Raw genomic sequence first — 16,213 nt, 5'->3', positions numbered from 1 at the left:
TGCCTAAGTCAAATAACTTGATGGTTATAAATACTTACTTATGTTCCTGTAATCTGGTCTCTCCACAGACGGTGACACAGAGAGCGTCCTGTTTGTTGGACCCATGGCTCCAGCAACATATCTCCTAATTCCTAAACCAAGACACAGGAGGGGAAAAAGACCCCAAACTATTTACCTCTGGCTTTATAGAGTCAATGTAAAATACCTCTGAGGACACCGAAACATGCATATCATTCAAGGATGAAGAACTATAGAGCAGGAAACTCTTGTCTCAAATCTAGAGTTTAGTCAGAACAGGATCATCCAGCACAGCCAACTTTTTTTATTTTAATCCAACAGGATGTTAAATGTATACTCACAGGACAGAAGAACATTTCTGAAAAGGTCATCTCTCTCAATTAATTTTTCTTCTAAGAATCAGTTGTCTCTAACACAAGAAACTTCATTTAATTACTCTAAATGTACAGCATAGAACTGCCCTGGCATTTTTCACTACATAATCTTATTTGAATATTCTGGCATGTGTCATAAAAGCCCCACTTACAAAAAGCATGTTCCAAATCTTACTTTTTTATTGCATACTATGAATCACACCAGTAAGGTGCTATCTGAACAGCAGCAGCACTGTTAGCCTGAAATAGAGTTTGATTGTAGAATACAAGCAGAAATGAGTCTTGAAAAACAGCAATGTCTACAGCAGTGTAAAGGAGCTCTAACCCTTCTCACATAATGCCTGGAAGGCATCTGCAAAAATGAAATGAAAAGACTAAGATGATTCCATTAGTTGCTGAATAAAGCTAAACTACTGGACAAACACTAGGATTAACTGGTAATCCACATTTATCTACAATCAGCTATCCTAGTTCTGGAGTACAAAGACTTCTGCTGTACAGACTTAAGGAACTTCTAACAGTCCCCGCTGAACTTACTTTCTCTAAAACACGTCTGAAGATGTCTATCACCTGCAGTCTACACCAGGCAGGCACAGGAAAGCTGTGCTGAACACCTTAAGGACCAGATCATTCACACATAATGAAATTAGTGTGATATAAACAGAGATATGAAATTGCTGTTACTGTGCATAACCTGCAAACATGCACAGTGTCATTTTATGTCCCCAAAATGTAAACCATCAAGTTATCCTCTAGTTAGCAACATTTCAAAGATTGCAGCACTGGCAAAACTACAAACAAGTAAAAAGTTAAAATAATGCTAACCTGTTTGAGCAGTTACAGTGTCTGCTGCTTTTCTGGCCACCTGTGCAGAGACTCTGTTTAATCGATATGCCTGGAAGAATTACAGAAAATTACTGAGCAACATTTAGTCCAGTCCAGGGTAACTCATCCTCAAAGAAACACAACACTTGCATCCAGCAGCTTGAAGTGCACTCCAAAGGTGCCAAGTCACACAAGTAGGTATCAGCACTACCAAGAGGCTTCAAAAGGAACAGCTCAATACATCTCAGCAACAGGGTTACATGGCAGGCTCATCATGCACGTGCCCCAGCCTACAGCTGCTAATCATAAAATTTCTTTCTTTAAGGTAGTAAATAAATCCTGCTGAGATCAACAGAAGCTGAAAGACAGGACTTTGATGACAAAATCAGCCTACTCTTAAGTCCACTTTTTATTCAAGTAGCGTATTTCCAAGTATTTACTTTCAAATATTTCCCATATAATATTCACTTTCCATATTTCACATAGAATTCTCAAAACAATACATAACAAAGAATAGACACAATAAATGCAAACTAGAAAGGACTTCTACATACACCAGCACAAACAACACATAAGAAATATCCAGGAAAAAAGCAGTTCCATTGTGCATTGGTAAGTTAGAATGACTGAAGCAAACATCCCTGTTCACAGAACCAAGAGATTCTATGAATGCTCAAACAAAATCCAGGACTGATTATTATTGCCTGTACCTCTGCCAACAAGAAGCACACTCTGTCTGTGACACAGCAAGTGCAATGTCCACAGCAGCAGAAAGGAGCTACGATCCCATCACATGGCTCAAGAGGCAGCATGCAGCCAAGAACCTCAACACCAATGAATCCTGGGACTAAGCCAATCTTGGCTGCAAGCACATAATTAATATTTAATGTGTAAATAGTTTAGCATTCTTACCAAATGCTCAAGGCCATAGTCAGCCTGTGCAACTCGGGTGCTGCTGAAAGTGTTGGTTTCAATGATGTCAGCACCTGACAGCAAGTATTCCTGCAAGGCATGAAAGAAACAAAGCCTGAGGTATGGAATGCAAGTAACCCAACTACTTTGTCTCATCCAGTTGAGAAAAGGTCACAAATCATTTCCCAATTCAAATCTGATCACACTTTAAAGGCTTTACTCAAAAGCACCAAAGCAGTAGGGCCAAAGCAGTAGAAGTGTTCCATGTAAACAATTTTCAGCATTTCAGTGTCAGTCACACTTTCTATTAACAAGTAACTATTTTATAGAGTCACCTCTGCCAGTGGAGCACATTCTAGATTTCTGCACAGGGATATGCTCAGACACAGTCCAATCACGTTCAGCAAGCAAGGGCTGCTGTGGGCAGTTTCAGAAAAGGCCCAAATTAAACGACAGAAAAGATTAGAAAATGTAAATGTTCTGAAGAGATTTGTACAGGACAAGAGCACACTGGGACCAAATAGAAGCTTAGGAGAATTATGTTTTATGCAAATCTCATTAAAAGTTTAACTAATGACAGAGATTCACAAAACATTTAAGACTTCTATTCCATTTTCATTGTCTAATTCCCACTGAAGTAAACTGAAATCAATGCAAACTTAAACAATTTTTCAGATTCTAGCCTGCATTTATATAACCTCTCTCAGTTGCCCTTTTCCCTAACTCATCTTTTTGATCCCTTTGAACCCTGGCATGATCATATTCAAGGAAATTAAAACACTTGAACTGCTAGTTAATCAAAAATACTGATGCCACCATTAAACATAAACCTCTCAGATTTTCCTACAAGAAGCAGATGAACTCATTGAGTTCAACAGGGCAAAAAAAGTCTTGATCCAAATGACAGCTGAAAATAAATTTGCTTTAAAACATGTTTTGCTGCAAACAAATATGCTTTCTCTGAACTCCTCTTGAAAACACATAAAAATATCTACAAATAGAGATATGAAAATAGACAAGCTCTTAAATGTCAACCAACAGTATATTAATTTTCTGAAAATTATCTAAACATGTTACATTTTAAAAGCTCTCCAACTTTCCTGTCTACAACTACAGAAGGAAATAACATACTCAAAGCAGGAAGTTAATTTTTGCCTTTGAAAATACATCACATCTCTAACCTTTGAATCTGACTTTGCCAGCCAAGGCACAGCTAACATTTACTTTTTAAGCTACTGATATCTGTGAGATCTAATTCACTAGGTCATTTACAAAAAAAAAAACAAACAAACAAAAAAAAAACCAAAAACCAACCAAACAAAAAAAACCAAAACAAAAAACCTAAACAAAATATTTCTTTGTAGAAATATTTTCATCTATTATTGCAAGTTCCTTCTGTGCAGTTCTTCTCAGAAGAAATAACCCCTGGTAGCTCTAAAATATGAAGTCACCACCCATTGCTCAGAAAGCCTCTGACCCAATAGTTGCTGCAGGGATGGGGACCACAAAAGACACTCCTCCTAAACCACCTGTAACTGGCCATTACAGAGATACCAACAGGTTATTTGGTTTGAATCAATACATATATTCTCAAGTCACATCACTATTGCTCTGCTAAACCTGCTAAATTCAACTGTTAGAGCATCTTACATTATTAAAACCACAAACTATTATAAATTCCAAGATTCATGAGCACTATTGCTCAGTTGAATTCAATCTACAAATACTTCATTCTGAAATTTTTATAGGTCGAAGACTGATTCCTTCCAGCTCATCACTCTTAAAATCCAAAGAATGGCAGTTAAAACTTAATTAAAAACTACAGATTACTTTCCAAGTTTAACCAACATAAGCCAAATATGATTCTCATCAATGAAATACAGGCTTCAACTGAATAACAAATAGCTGCAACACCATTCAAGCATTCCAATTATTACAGTAAGACCTATGAATACCTGCAGCTCAATAAATAGACTTAGGAAGTTGTTTTTTAAAGTCTAATTGAAGACAGGAAAACAATGAAATCTGCTTGCAAATTCCTAATCATCAGCAGATTTGACTGTTTTATTCTGTGGGCCACACATTAATATTCTAGGGAAAAACAAGACTGTGGAAGCACATACACTCATTAACTACACAGGCCTGCTTCAGGCTGCCACATTTAACAGCCCTTTAATACACAATTATAGAAACACATCTAGAATTCAGATATGTCCTACTTAGATGCATTTCAAGTGCTAGCTGAGAACAAAAAGAGAAAATAAAAATGAAATAAAAAAGAATCTACAATTAATAGAAATACATCAGGGACATAAGTCAAAAAGGGATTTAAAAATAGCACTGCCTGGGTGACATCAGAAACCAAGATAAAAATGCTGTGCTCACACAACCAGAACAGTCAAATCTGCTCATTCTTTTTCACATGCTACCTAGCTCTCTCTTCCCTATCCCCAAAGGACAGTGGAGAGCCAGGAGCCTGTGGTACGGAAAATGGGAATGCAGAGGCCAAGTTCTCCCTCTTCCTCTTGTCAAGAGACAGAAACCAGAACCACCTACCTTGTGTATGTCACAGATTATATCAGGCTGAGTTATACTCAGAAGGTCATTATTGCCTTTCAAAGGCCTGGAATGATCTTTAAATTCATGCCCTCGGAAATCCTCCTCTGTCAGCGCGTGTTGCTGGATCATGGTCCCCATGCCCCCATCCAAAACCATTATCCGCTCCTGCAGAACAGATTCAATTTCATCTTGCACTCTTTTCTGGGGATCTGCTGGAAAAAGATAAACCCAATTTTTAAGTCATTCTGAAATTCCCTATCTATACACATGGCCAACCTGAGCTCTTCCCACTCAAGAATAAAGTAATCCTCTACTGAAATCAGACAGTAACTGATTTACTTCACCTGCAGTTCCAATCGCTTGATGTAAGGTAACAGCTGCATCTATCTAAATACAATTAGGCTCAATTGGTGCTTATACCTAAGGACAGTCACTCACACAGTCAACCACAGAAAAAATTAACAGACGTTCAGAAGGGCAAGTATGAAAATCTCTACATGAACTAGTTTCCAAAAGTGAAAAGTGTGATAATTTCCACCCCAGCAATGTCTGAACAGCAATGCAGAGCTGCCTCTTGGTACCACACACCACACTAAAAGTGGTACACAAGCACAAAGCAGAAATTAGTAAACTTCATTAAAAAAAACAAACAACAAATACCCACATCTACTCTAATTGCCTATATCATAATGAGAAAGAGAAATAAACTGAGCAAACAAAAACAATTTTTCAGCTGAGTCCTAAATTCCCTCAGGGTTACAGTAGTAAATGACAATTTGACAAACACCAAGATATGCCAACAGATAATATCAGACTTTACTTTCTTTTGCACAAAAGTAACAAGACACTCTTTTCCTCTGCAGTAATGCCAGAGGAAAACAGATCAGGCAAATCATATGGTTAATTATAAGACACTGAGCAGGGTAAATCTAACTATGACTGAAACAAAACACTGTAAACATTTCAGCACTATCGTTAGACATGAATATGCAGTACTGCTTCAAGATCCCAAACACAGCCCATCCCAAACATTAATAAAAAGCTTAATCTGATGCATTTAGAAAACAAACAAAAACACAAACAACAACAACAAAAATAAATAAAACCCCAATAAAACCTCCAAGACCACAGAAAAAGTAATTCTACTTTTCCCCTTTAGAACATACACAGAATCATTTCAGAATGCAAACACACATACAGAATCACAGAGTGGGTCAGGCTGGAAGGGACCACAGGGGGTCATCTGTCCCAAGCTCTTTGATCAGGCAGGGTCATTCTAGAGCACAGGGCACAGGACTGAGACCAGGCAGTTCTTAAATATCTCCACAGGGAGACTCCACAAACTCTCTGGACAACCTATTCCAGTGCTTGTTCACCCTCATAGTGAAGAAGATCTTCCTCACATTCAGGTGGAATTTCCTGTACATCAGTTTCTGCCTGTTGTCTCTTCTCCTGTTGGCTGGCACCATTGAGAAGTGCTTGGATCCATCCTCCTGGTACCCCCCTTTAGATACTTACAGGCACTGATAAGATTGCACATATACCAAAATAATGAGCCAACCTCTTTACCAAGAATCCAAACCACAAGAGTAGAACCCCACAGATGTTTCACAAACATGTGAATGACGTGCTATTCCTCATCTGTTTCATTCATTCAGCTTCATTTTACTCTTAAAGACTTGTTTTGTGCTTAGGTTATGAACTATCATCAAAGCCCTTGTAAAAAAATGAATGATTTCCAAGGCACAAAAACATCCACATGTCTCATTACAACTTAACTTACTACTACACACAATGGTGCTTAAAAATCACTGGCAACTGCTAACTGACTTTTCTTTCTTCTGCATTTGTGCAATGAATCTTCTGTTTTGACATCAGTACTGTTAAAAAAGCAATGTGCTGGAGAGAAGCTGAGGCCATGAGGAAAGCATTATAAGGTTACATTTATACCAACACTGGAAAAACAGCTCTAAATCAGAAGGAGACTCAATATGAAGAGAAGTCAAAGAAAATGTGCTCTCTAACAAGTATGAAGCATTTGAAGGCAGATTTAAACACCAAAAAGTAAGCCACCCTTGCTTCAAGTTGAGAGTTTTAACACCACACAGGCAGGCTCAGCAGGTTCTTACATAAGAGCTTAAATCTACTCACGTTAAACCATCAAATTATTCAGGAAAATAAAATGAATCCTTGAGCTAAAGGCTTTTAGAAGCAAGACATGAAAAGCTGTATCTGAAAGTAAGTCTGCAGTGCAGCTCCTAATGGAGTGTGGAGTGTAACTGTGTGCTTCCAAGAGCCACAGCCCAGTGAGACACACAGCACTGAGGCTCACTGGTGCTTTAACCAGCCTCCCAAGCCAAATCCTTGGCCCTGAGAGCTGCATCCCAGGCAGCTGAGACAGGCTACTGGAGTCCTCCCAGAACCAGTCCTGCTTTCCATAGGCTTTAACCTATGTGCTTCCCAATTATCTCCTCCTCCACACTGAGAAGCAAAGATTTCCCCTTTGGCTGAAATCCTGTACCTCACCTGGTCCATCTTGTCTTCTCTACTGCTTGCCTCATGGAACAGAAGCAATGAGCAGCCTACGGTTTTCTGCTCACAGAAGCACAGATCCTGCCTCATTGCTGCAAGAGCCTTACTCTGAAGTTTCAGATCTGTGCTTCTTCAGGAGCACCTCAAAAAGTTGCAGGAAACAGGGTGGGAATCATGAGGGTGGCCATCAGTGCTTTACAGAGGGATGCAACAGTTCCAAGCCTACCAAAACCCAATTTACCTGTCCTGGCTATGGATAACAACTGACTCTTCTTCCAACAGGAGCATGCACTACTTGTCATGCCCTGGCATATTGATGGTGCAACTTCAAGTTGAAAACAAAGTCTGCAGACAGGTCCAAAAACATTCCAGAAATCAAAGAAGATTGATTCAAAAAGCCATGCTAGGAAGTGCTGAACTCCGTCCTTGGAACACAAGCAGGCAGGAAGCTGGGAGTCAGTTCTACCAACAAGTACCATAACCTTAATTCAGCATTCAGCTCAAGCAATTCCCATCTCCAGCACAAACAGGGTATGACAGAATATTACAAAATAAAAGGAAAAATGTTTGGACAAATTCCTAAGCAGAGAAAAATCAGGTCAGCCTTTTCTTTTTTGTTGTTTTTGCTTATGTACCCTGCTCTTACCTCTGCTCAGCCAGGAGCTGATGAAAATTTTGCTTAATGAAGGTTACTGGTGAGCTTTGGGAAATGGATATCCTTTTCCATTCAGAAGTGTCCAGGAAAATAAGCTGCTTCTCTAGCCACAACAGAAATAAAAGGAAACCAGCAGTGGTAACAGGACCCAGGACCAATTACCTTGATTTTACACTCTACTGAAACTTACAACATTGAGCCCATTACCACAGAGTGCTGTAGGGCTGGAACTAGTTTAGAAGGCCAAACCAAATGAACAAAAATAACAGCACTGGCCTAAAAGTCAATGGGATACAGAATGCAAAATAAAAAATTCTAATTCCCAGCTTCACTCCCCCAAGGTAAACACTCTGTCTTGAAATCATGTGAACAAGGGAGTTACTTGTCTGCAACAGAGAAATTATCTGAGTTACAAGAACTTCTACTCCTTGTAGAGGAGCTGTTCACCCCTACAGCCATTCACTAACAATTATAAACTTCTCCCAACTGTAAGCTTTCATTTTTCACAATGTAAGCAACTAAACAGTCAGGGAATAAGGCAAGACGATGTTCCTTTATCTCCTTATCCCAATCCAATCACATACAGACCACATGTGCAGAACTGAAGGGGTGTGTGTTTTCCACAAGAAACAGGACTTCAAAGATTGCAATTTACTCTAAACCAAACTTTTGTGATGCCTGCAGCGATTCTCAAAAGGTATTGCTTTTTATTATTGATGCACTTCCATTACAGATTTATTTTAGTATAAAATAGCCTGGTATAGAAGTACTTGGAAGAGAATAAAGGATTACAAGTTGTTTCCAAAGCTCTTCTAAAGGAGCAAGCCAACTGTGACAGTATCAAAGCGTTTTCATCACATTCATGTGCCAGAACACAAGCTGAGGAACTACGCAGAGAGAGAGGCACTTACAGGACACACTGTTTCCTAGGCTGACCAGCTCCTCTCCTCACTGGAAACAAGGTCTCTCCATATTTGCACATCCAAATTCAACAAATCAGCATTCCCCCCAACAGCTCCAAGCACAAGTCTGCCCATCATTCAAAAAATTACTGTGCAGCATGCAGAATTTACAGTATTAGTACCTAGAAAGGATGCTCTTGCTATCAGCCTGCCACAGACAGCTCATGATAACCTCAGCATTATTTGCTACTCAATTAATTTAATTGTCTTCAACTGGATGCCCTCTGGCAACAATAAGAGCTTCATGAACTGTAGCAACAGATGTTACACAGGTCCTCTGCAACAGTGGGCAGCAGCACCCTGTTGTTATGTTATTTGTTACCCAGCCTATCCAAGGAGAGAAGTATTGGATCTTACCACTTTACCTTGGGCACTTATGTGCCCCTTGCTAATATCTCCATGTCGGCAGCTGTCATATGAACCAGTCAGTTCTTACAGAACAGACAGACAAGATACTTACGAGCCCAATGCATTTACAAAGTCAGCTCGAGAGGCAAACAACCACTACAAAAGTCACTGAATTTTCAGAATAGCAGTGCCCTGTCAGCTGTGCCCACTGTCTCTAGCTAAACATGCAAATCCCAGGTTTAGAAAGCTCCCTGTGTTAGAACCACAATTGTTCTGAAGTTAAACTGTTCACAACAGATATTCATTATAGGCAGGACTCACAGGGAAACAGACGTGCATGGCCTCACTTTGTGGGACACCCTGCCCCTCAAAGGCTCGTGAGGAACATTGTGCTCAGCTTCTCCATAACCCACTCCTGAACCCAGATCCTTTGCCCCGCTGCCAGAGGGACACACCACCACCTACCGCCTCGTGCCTGCTCACTGGGGCTCCACAGACACCCCCGTCACACAATTTGTGCTTCTGTCTATGCAGAACTTCTCTCCCACCGCTTCTCAGGCTGCTGCCACAACACCTTCACACTTTCCATTTCGGCCAAACCCACTCGGATCTGCAGCAGGGCAGGCACTAGCCCACAGCTGGACCCCAAGTCGCACGAGAGAAAGGGCAGGGCAGGGCAGGAGAGGTCATTTCAACACCCTCTTTGCCAGAGGAACCTAGAGAAACCTCAGGCCATAGAAGCTGGCTGTGGAGTGGGTGCCGAGCAGGACTGCAGGCCTGTTTTCACATGCAAAGGGATGCAGGCCTGAACTGAAGAACAGGCTCAGCTATAGATGGATAATGAGACGATTGGCTTTCACAATTAAGGGATAACTATTGTGTGAATATTAAGAAAAGCTTTAGTGATGTATAGTTACGTTATTGTAGTTTAGATGTCCTCTGTTCTCCCCATAGCTCCCTTTTCCCCCTGTATTGTGACCATCAGACAGCCGGGGTTGTCTAGGACGGCTAAAAAGAAGGGGGGGGGGGGGGGGGGGGGGCACACGTGTCCCTTACATGGGGCACTTGGGAATGGAAAAGCTTGTTGCTTAAGGGATGGCAACACCTCATCTCAAATCAAGTTACAAGAAAGCAGTTTGCACAGATAAACGGCAAAGAAGAGCTGACTGACAGACTTTGGGAGGGGCCAGGGCTGGCTGATGCACCTCCCAGGGGTATAAAAGTCAGAGCATCCATCTTGAAGATTAACTGGCCACGTGGTATCTACGAGACAGCTTCCAGCGCTACGAATTTTTCCTTACGTAGTCCTTTTGCTGTATTTTTGTCAAGGTTTAAAAAACCTTTTTTTAAATTTTCAAAGTGAGCAGCTGTTAATCACAAGTATTAAAAGGGGAAGTTCTTGGGATCTCTGCTGGCCGCAGCACCAGTGAAAGCAGCCACCGACAGATCAGTCCACTTTAAAACACCAGCGCCAATTAGGAGCTGTAATTTTACTTATCCTCCCCATCCAACGACTTCTGTTTAACCCGTGAAATGGCACTTTTGACTCAAGAGTCCCGAGCATCTGGAGCACACCCAGCCCCTCCCACCCAGCCACTCTCCCGGCATAGCAGTGTCGCTGGACGGGTCGCTGCGGGTACCCTGGACGTGCCTCCCAGCCCCTCCCTGGCAGGACGCAGCTGTGTCAAGGGGCTGGCACCAAAAAACGCCCTCACTCCTTCTTTGTCTCTCTCACTCACTCTCTCACTCACTCCCAACACGGCACACGCAGCTTCTGCAGAAAAGTTACACGCGGTGCGCAAGTGCCGCCCCTGCCTGCACCCAGCCGCGGGCAGCTCCAGGGAATGCGAAGGGCGGGCGCGGCCGCCGCCCCCTCACAGCCCGCCCGGTCCCCCCGCGCCCCCCGACGCTCGCGGCCGTTACCCGTCGGCCCCGTGGGAGCCATCGCTGCCGCCGAGACGTCACCGCCCGCGGCCGGGGGCCCGCGCGCCGCCCGTGACGCGCGAGCTCCGCCCCGAGCGCGGGGCAGGCAGCGCGCGCTGCCCCTGGCGTGAGGGGGGCGGCGGGCGTCTGTCCTTCCTGGCAGACAGACAGACCGACAGACGCACAAACAGACCCAGACGACACGTTAAATGCCCGGGGGGAGTGATGATTTCGGAGCTAGGCCGAGTTCAGTAAAATTGAGTTGTCTCTCATGCGAGGAGAAGCGGGGCGGGGATGTGGTGTAGGGGGGTGATTCTTTCAAACTCAAGCGAATGTACTGCCACTAGAGACAAATGTAGTGTTGGGAGGAGGCTTGTAAATAAGCCTTAGGGAAGGTGGAAGTTGGACATGCCAGTGATGCATGGATGCACGTTACTGTCATGTAAACCTGTAGCAAGATTATACTAAAGAAATCAAATTTAAGTCACAGTTTTCTTGACAGATGAAAAAAAACCAAATGTGACGTATTTTTACACAAGAGTTCGACTTTTGGTGGTATATCCTTTCAACTGCTATGTGAGGACTCACCTTCTAAAAGAAATAAATATTCGCAGAACAACACTGCAATCACTACACTGTGTACAGAATGTACTGCCAAGAGTTGGAGTAGCTCAAAGGAATAACCAATCCTCTCATTTCGTGTTAGTAATTCAAGTGCCAGTAACAAGCCTTTATTGCTTGTTATTGGCACTTGAATTGTCATCTAAACAGGTTCAATGGTGAAGATATGAAAAGAAGGAAGCCTGTAAAATGGAAGCTCAACATTCACTCTTGAATTTTCTTTTGAGACACAGAAACAGTGATTACAAACTCCCTTGAATCCAGTGTGATGTAAGAACTTTCATAATCAACTGTCCCTTTGGTCAATACTGAATCAAGTATATATATATATATATATATATATATATATATATATATAAAATTAGTCATATTTAAGTAACATATATATTTCATTCATTTTCAGAATAAATGCTGGCAGCCCACAGATCAACTTGGTAATAGTCCAACTACTTCAGTGGTAGGAGGCCATGCTCCAGTTTTGAGTGACAGGAGATGTTGAAGAGCAGACCTTACCTGTCAGCAAACCATTGCAGCCCTCAGCCTAAGCTCCTAGTGCAAAAATGTGTCCCAAAATTCCAGTGTAAGATGTGGTTGTTGGGGAACCCATACTCTTTAAAAACCTAACAACAGAAGTGGAATACACTAAACAGAAGCAGAAATTAGGTATTCCTAATGAGTGTCTAATTTGATCCCTAATACAAACCATTTGCATATATTACAGAGTAGGCAATACTTTGAGAACTGCTTGTTATGAGATTTTAGGGGGTGCATTTCCTTGCTTGACTTTTTGACAGCTTCCACCCTTTTTTGTCATGTGACATAACACAGTGAAAATTTCCTCTGGCAGCAATGCAGGTTGCAAAGCTCAGTCTACACAGTTGCTTTTTGTGGCAACAGATCTTTGTACCACAGTTCAGCACGTCCTTGTGCTGATGCAGTTGTTTGTGTAACTGCTGCAAAGTAGGTCAGTGGGGAAAAAAAAAAAAGCTGCAGATTTGAAGGTGCTTTTGAAAAGGATCATTTCACATATCCCAGTTCCTTTGCAGTTTCACAATCAAATTAAGCCAGTTTGACTGTGTGATGCTGTGAAAGGTTAGTCCCAAATGCCGCCCTGTGCTGTTCTCCTGTTTCCATCCTTTTCCTTGTGTGGGTGCTAGCCCTTGAACACAGTTCTTCTGTAAAAGTCAGTTATCAGTGGCAACAGATCTCTGGTCCAATTCATCTGCAGCAGAATGATCTCTAGGTACAGCAGCAGGAAGAGAGGGCAACAACCCTCCAGCCTCAGACTGTGTTCAATCTGCTTGAGAAACTGGAGTTGTGCAAACAACCGAAGGAGCACAACTGAAGCAGGATACACTTAGAGGGTGAAGGGAAGAGGAGTGAGTGGATGAGTGGTAAAGGTAACATTCATCCAACAAAGAAGTAACAACACAAAATTTCAGCCTTAATGTGTTTTGCAGTGTTAGAGAATCCCAAGTCCCTTTTCCTGGGATTCCCTGCTTTAGTGTCAATGCTGACAGAATTGTGCAGTGCTGGGAGTCCGATGTGTGTCCCTACCCCAAGGCTGACACACTCCTGCAATTACCAAGATTTTTTGAGCTGTTTCTTGGAGATACTCAAACACATGGTGTGTTTGGAGGGAACATTCAAGCATTTGCAGTGAACATGCCCTTAAGCTTGAAATGTAGTGGTTTTTGGGTTTTTTGCTTTGCTTTGGTTTTTTTTGTGTTACGGAGCATTGTTCTTATTTTGCTAAATTAGCCTGTTCCATTTAATACATTCCCTTTAATACCAGGAGCAGCTTAGAGTTGCAGAGCAGTGAGAAAAGCAGGGGAGAACACAAAGTTGGCATCATTCTTGTGTGTGAGAAGCCTGACCTTAGCACTGTGGGGAATTAGCCCTATTTAAACGTCAGGTGCAGACATGGAGTCACTCACACATCATGGTGAGAATCCTGGTTCCTGAAGGGGGTTATATGTGGTGGTTTAGTGAAGCTAGCGTCTTCCTAATTGCAGCAAGACTAAATCCAAATTATTATCCTTAGCAAAAGAAACAAAAAAATTCTTAAGTCAGATTGAGTTCTGGTGTTTATTCCAAGTATATTTGAATGTGTTTTCAAACCACTGTTTCCCCAGCTCCTCCCACACACAGAGATAAACTCTTACAAAAAGATCTTTTAAACCAGGCAGTGTTTGAAGCAAACAAAGCCGTCCTCATATTTTGATTATTTTTCCAGTGCCAAGGATCTGTTCACCAGCTTGTTACTCTACTTGCACACCCATGCATTCAAACAACACACTCGCATGTGTGTAAGATCAAAAACAAGTCTTTAGCCCACTTTTAGGTTTTGGAGTTGTGTTTTAAATACCTCCACAATATTAATTACAAAAATACATGTCTCACATATTATTTGCCTTTATTTCTGAGGATGCAGTTCCTAATGGGTTTTTCACATAAGTAGTCCTTATTTAAACAAGAACAGTAGAATTAGTCGTGTTACTATAGAAGAGTTGCATTTTAGAGAAGTATATCCAAGCAAAGCATTCACAGCTCCATGCAGAAGTCTGAAGGGGAAAGCAGATTAATCTGATTTCAGAGTGCAGGTCTTGGCACTCTCTTCTGTGAAGTTACCACTTGTGCTGTTTTGCTGCAGCTGGATTCTTGCCCTATTTTGGATTACTAAGTTGCACTACTTGTTTCATATTTTCAGAATTTCCTCTGAGCTTAAGAATTACTATTTATTTTTTATAATTTTGTAGACCCACAACTTAGAGGGTGATTTTTCCGTGATCCAAATACAAATTATCCGTTCTGTATAAGTTAAATTATGATCTTAACATTTTTCTTCCAGGATCAAAATCTTATGTGAGGGTAAAAGAAAGCTGAGTGCTTTGAGATCAGTTCTAAGCACACTCCAAATGTCAGAATAGCCTATTAAAGATATTAAACCAACAATTTTATTCTACATATTTACCAAAGAATTTGGACTTCACTACTTGAAAAAAAGCCCAAAGTCTTCATGACAGTGAAAACAAACACACTTAGAGTGAACTGAGTATAACCTTTTGCATCTTTAGAGAATCTTTGTTGATGAAAGAGTGTATAAATGCCTGGAAGAACTTTAAATGCAGGCATGAGAGGACTGGGAATTCAATAGGGGATGTATTCTTAGAGCTTATTCATACTGCTGGCAAATTGTGTCAACTGCTTTCAACTAGTTACAGATTTGTGCCTGTAAATATTTTGTATTTATTTCATTATGAAATTTTGCAGCATTTTTAAAAGTCTTAAGTATGCACCTTTCAGGCATACACATCAAAATCATTGAAGAGAGGCTGGTGGTGTTCTCTGGGCCATACCAGTGGATAGACAAGCTCAGAGATACAGACTCCAGGAGCTGAAGGGAGCTGTCAGAGCACGAGCCCCAGGCATACTTTTGCTGCCTGTGCACTGTAAATGGGATTACACTTCTCCTGACAAGCACATCGGTTTGTGACCGACACAGCTTGAGATCTGTGAAAATGTGGTGACTAAAGAGGATTATAGAAAGGTTTGAGCAGCTCTGAATGGTGGACCATGAGAAAACAAAGCCAATCAGCCCAGCCATCTGCATCCTGGTAGTACCACCACGGCACAATGAGGCAGAGCAAAGGGACATGCACAGGTCTCTTGTGTGTGATGTGTGAGTGGCACTGGAGAGCTTCCAGCAGTGCATCCGGCTGTCAGGCGTGGCTCCATCGCTGGGACAGAGCAGCCTCAATTCTGTCGCTTTCTTTTATTGAAAAGCAAAACTTGTGAGATTTTTCTTGCGAGGGCAGAGTGAATCTTTCTGTGTAAAATACCTTGAAAGACCAGTTCTGTACTTTGCTTTCTCTAACTTACACAGAGAAACAGCCCAGTATGTTGTCAACAATCTCTTAAAAATCATGTTTTATAGGCAGTTGTCTTCTTGTCAAAGTTCTTTGAAACCGCATGGTTCATTCAGTTTGATTTAAAGTCTAACATGTTGGGTTTCAAAACTTTGTGGAAGCTGCTTATGAGCACAAAGCTAACAGTGACATTTTCCCTACCCTTTCTATAGGCAGGCACCATCTCCCTTACCTTGAGAGGAATTTGGGCAATGCTATCCCCTCCCATGCATTCAATTCATTCTAGAAGAGCAGAAATAGAGAGGGGAGAAGGATGATGAGGTCAGGAGCAAGGAAACAGCAGCATGGATTTAAGTCCCAGATATGAGGTAGAAAACAAGTTTAAGGAACCTCTTCCAGAAATATAAACCCTTCTAGAAAGTTTCTTTTGCTGGAGATATTAACTATGACTAAATAAAATTGTTGTTAAATCAACATAATAAATGAAAAAAAAATGCAAGTGATACAACAATATAGAATTATCAGACAAAAAAGAACCTTAATGCTAAAAGTCGTATGTATGAATGAAGAAATGAAGAAACATGAAAAAATACTCAGAGGTAATGTTGGTTCTCA

General features: G+C 41.4%; 1 protein-coding gene across 1 annotated transcript in view; it reads right to left on the bottom strand.

The window, feature by feature from the left end:
• Positions 1–11,167, bottom strand: part of MTR (5-methyltetrahydrofolate-homocysteine methyltransferase) — a 51,863-nt gene extending 40,696 nt beyond the window's left edge. Inside the window, exons 1-5 of the mRNA XM_054280297.1 lie at positions 11,109–11,167; positions 4,686–4,900; positions 2,130–2,219; positions 1,218–1,287; positions 39–131 (exon numbers count right to left, since the gene is read on the bottom strand). Of these exons, the coding sequence (XP_054136272.1) occupies positions 39–131; positions 1,218–1,287; positions 2,130–2,219; positions 4,686–4,900; positions 11,109–11,130 (490 nt within the window). The 5' untranslated portion in view covers positions 11,131–11,167. The remainder of the gene's footprint in view (positions 1–38; positions 132–1,217; positions 1,288–2,129; positions 2,220–4,685; positions 4,901–11,108) is intronic.
• Between the last annotated feature and the right edge of the window lie 5,046 nt (positions 11,168–16,213).

This window comes from Melozone crissalis, unplaced genomic scaffold (assembly GCF_028551555.1).
Source record: "Melozone crissalis strain CALT ecotype California unplaced genomic scaffold, PUWL_Pcris_2 ptg000027l_1, whole genome shotgun sequence".
Classification (NCBI taxonomy): domain Eukaryota; kingdom Metazoa; phylum Chordata; class Aves; order Passeriformes; family Passerellidae; genus Melozone; species Melozone crissalis.
Note: the sequence above shows the minus strand (reverse complement) of the source record. Positions and strands in the feature narration are given on the sequence as shown.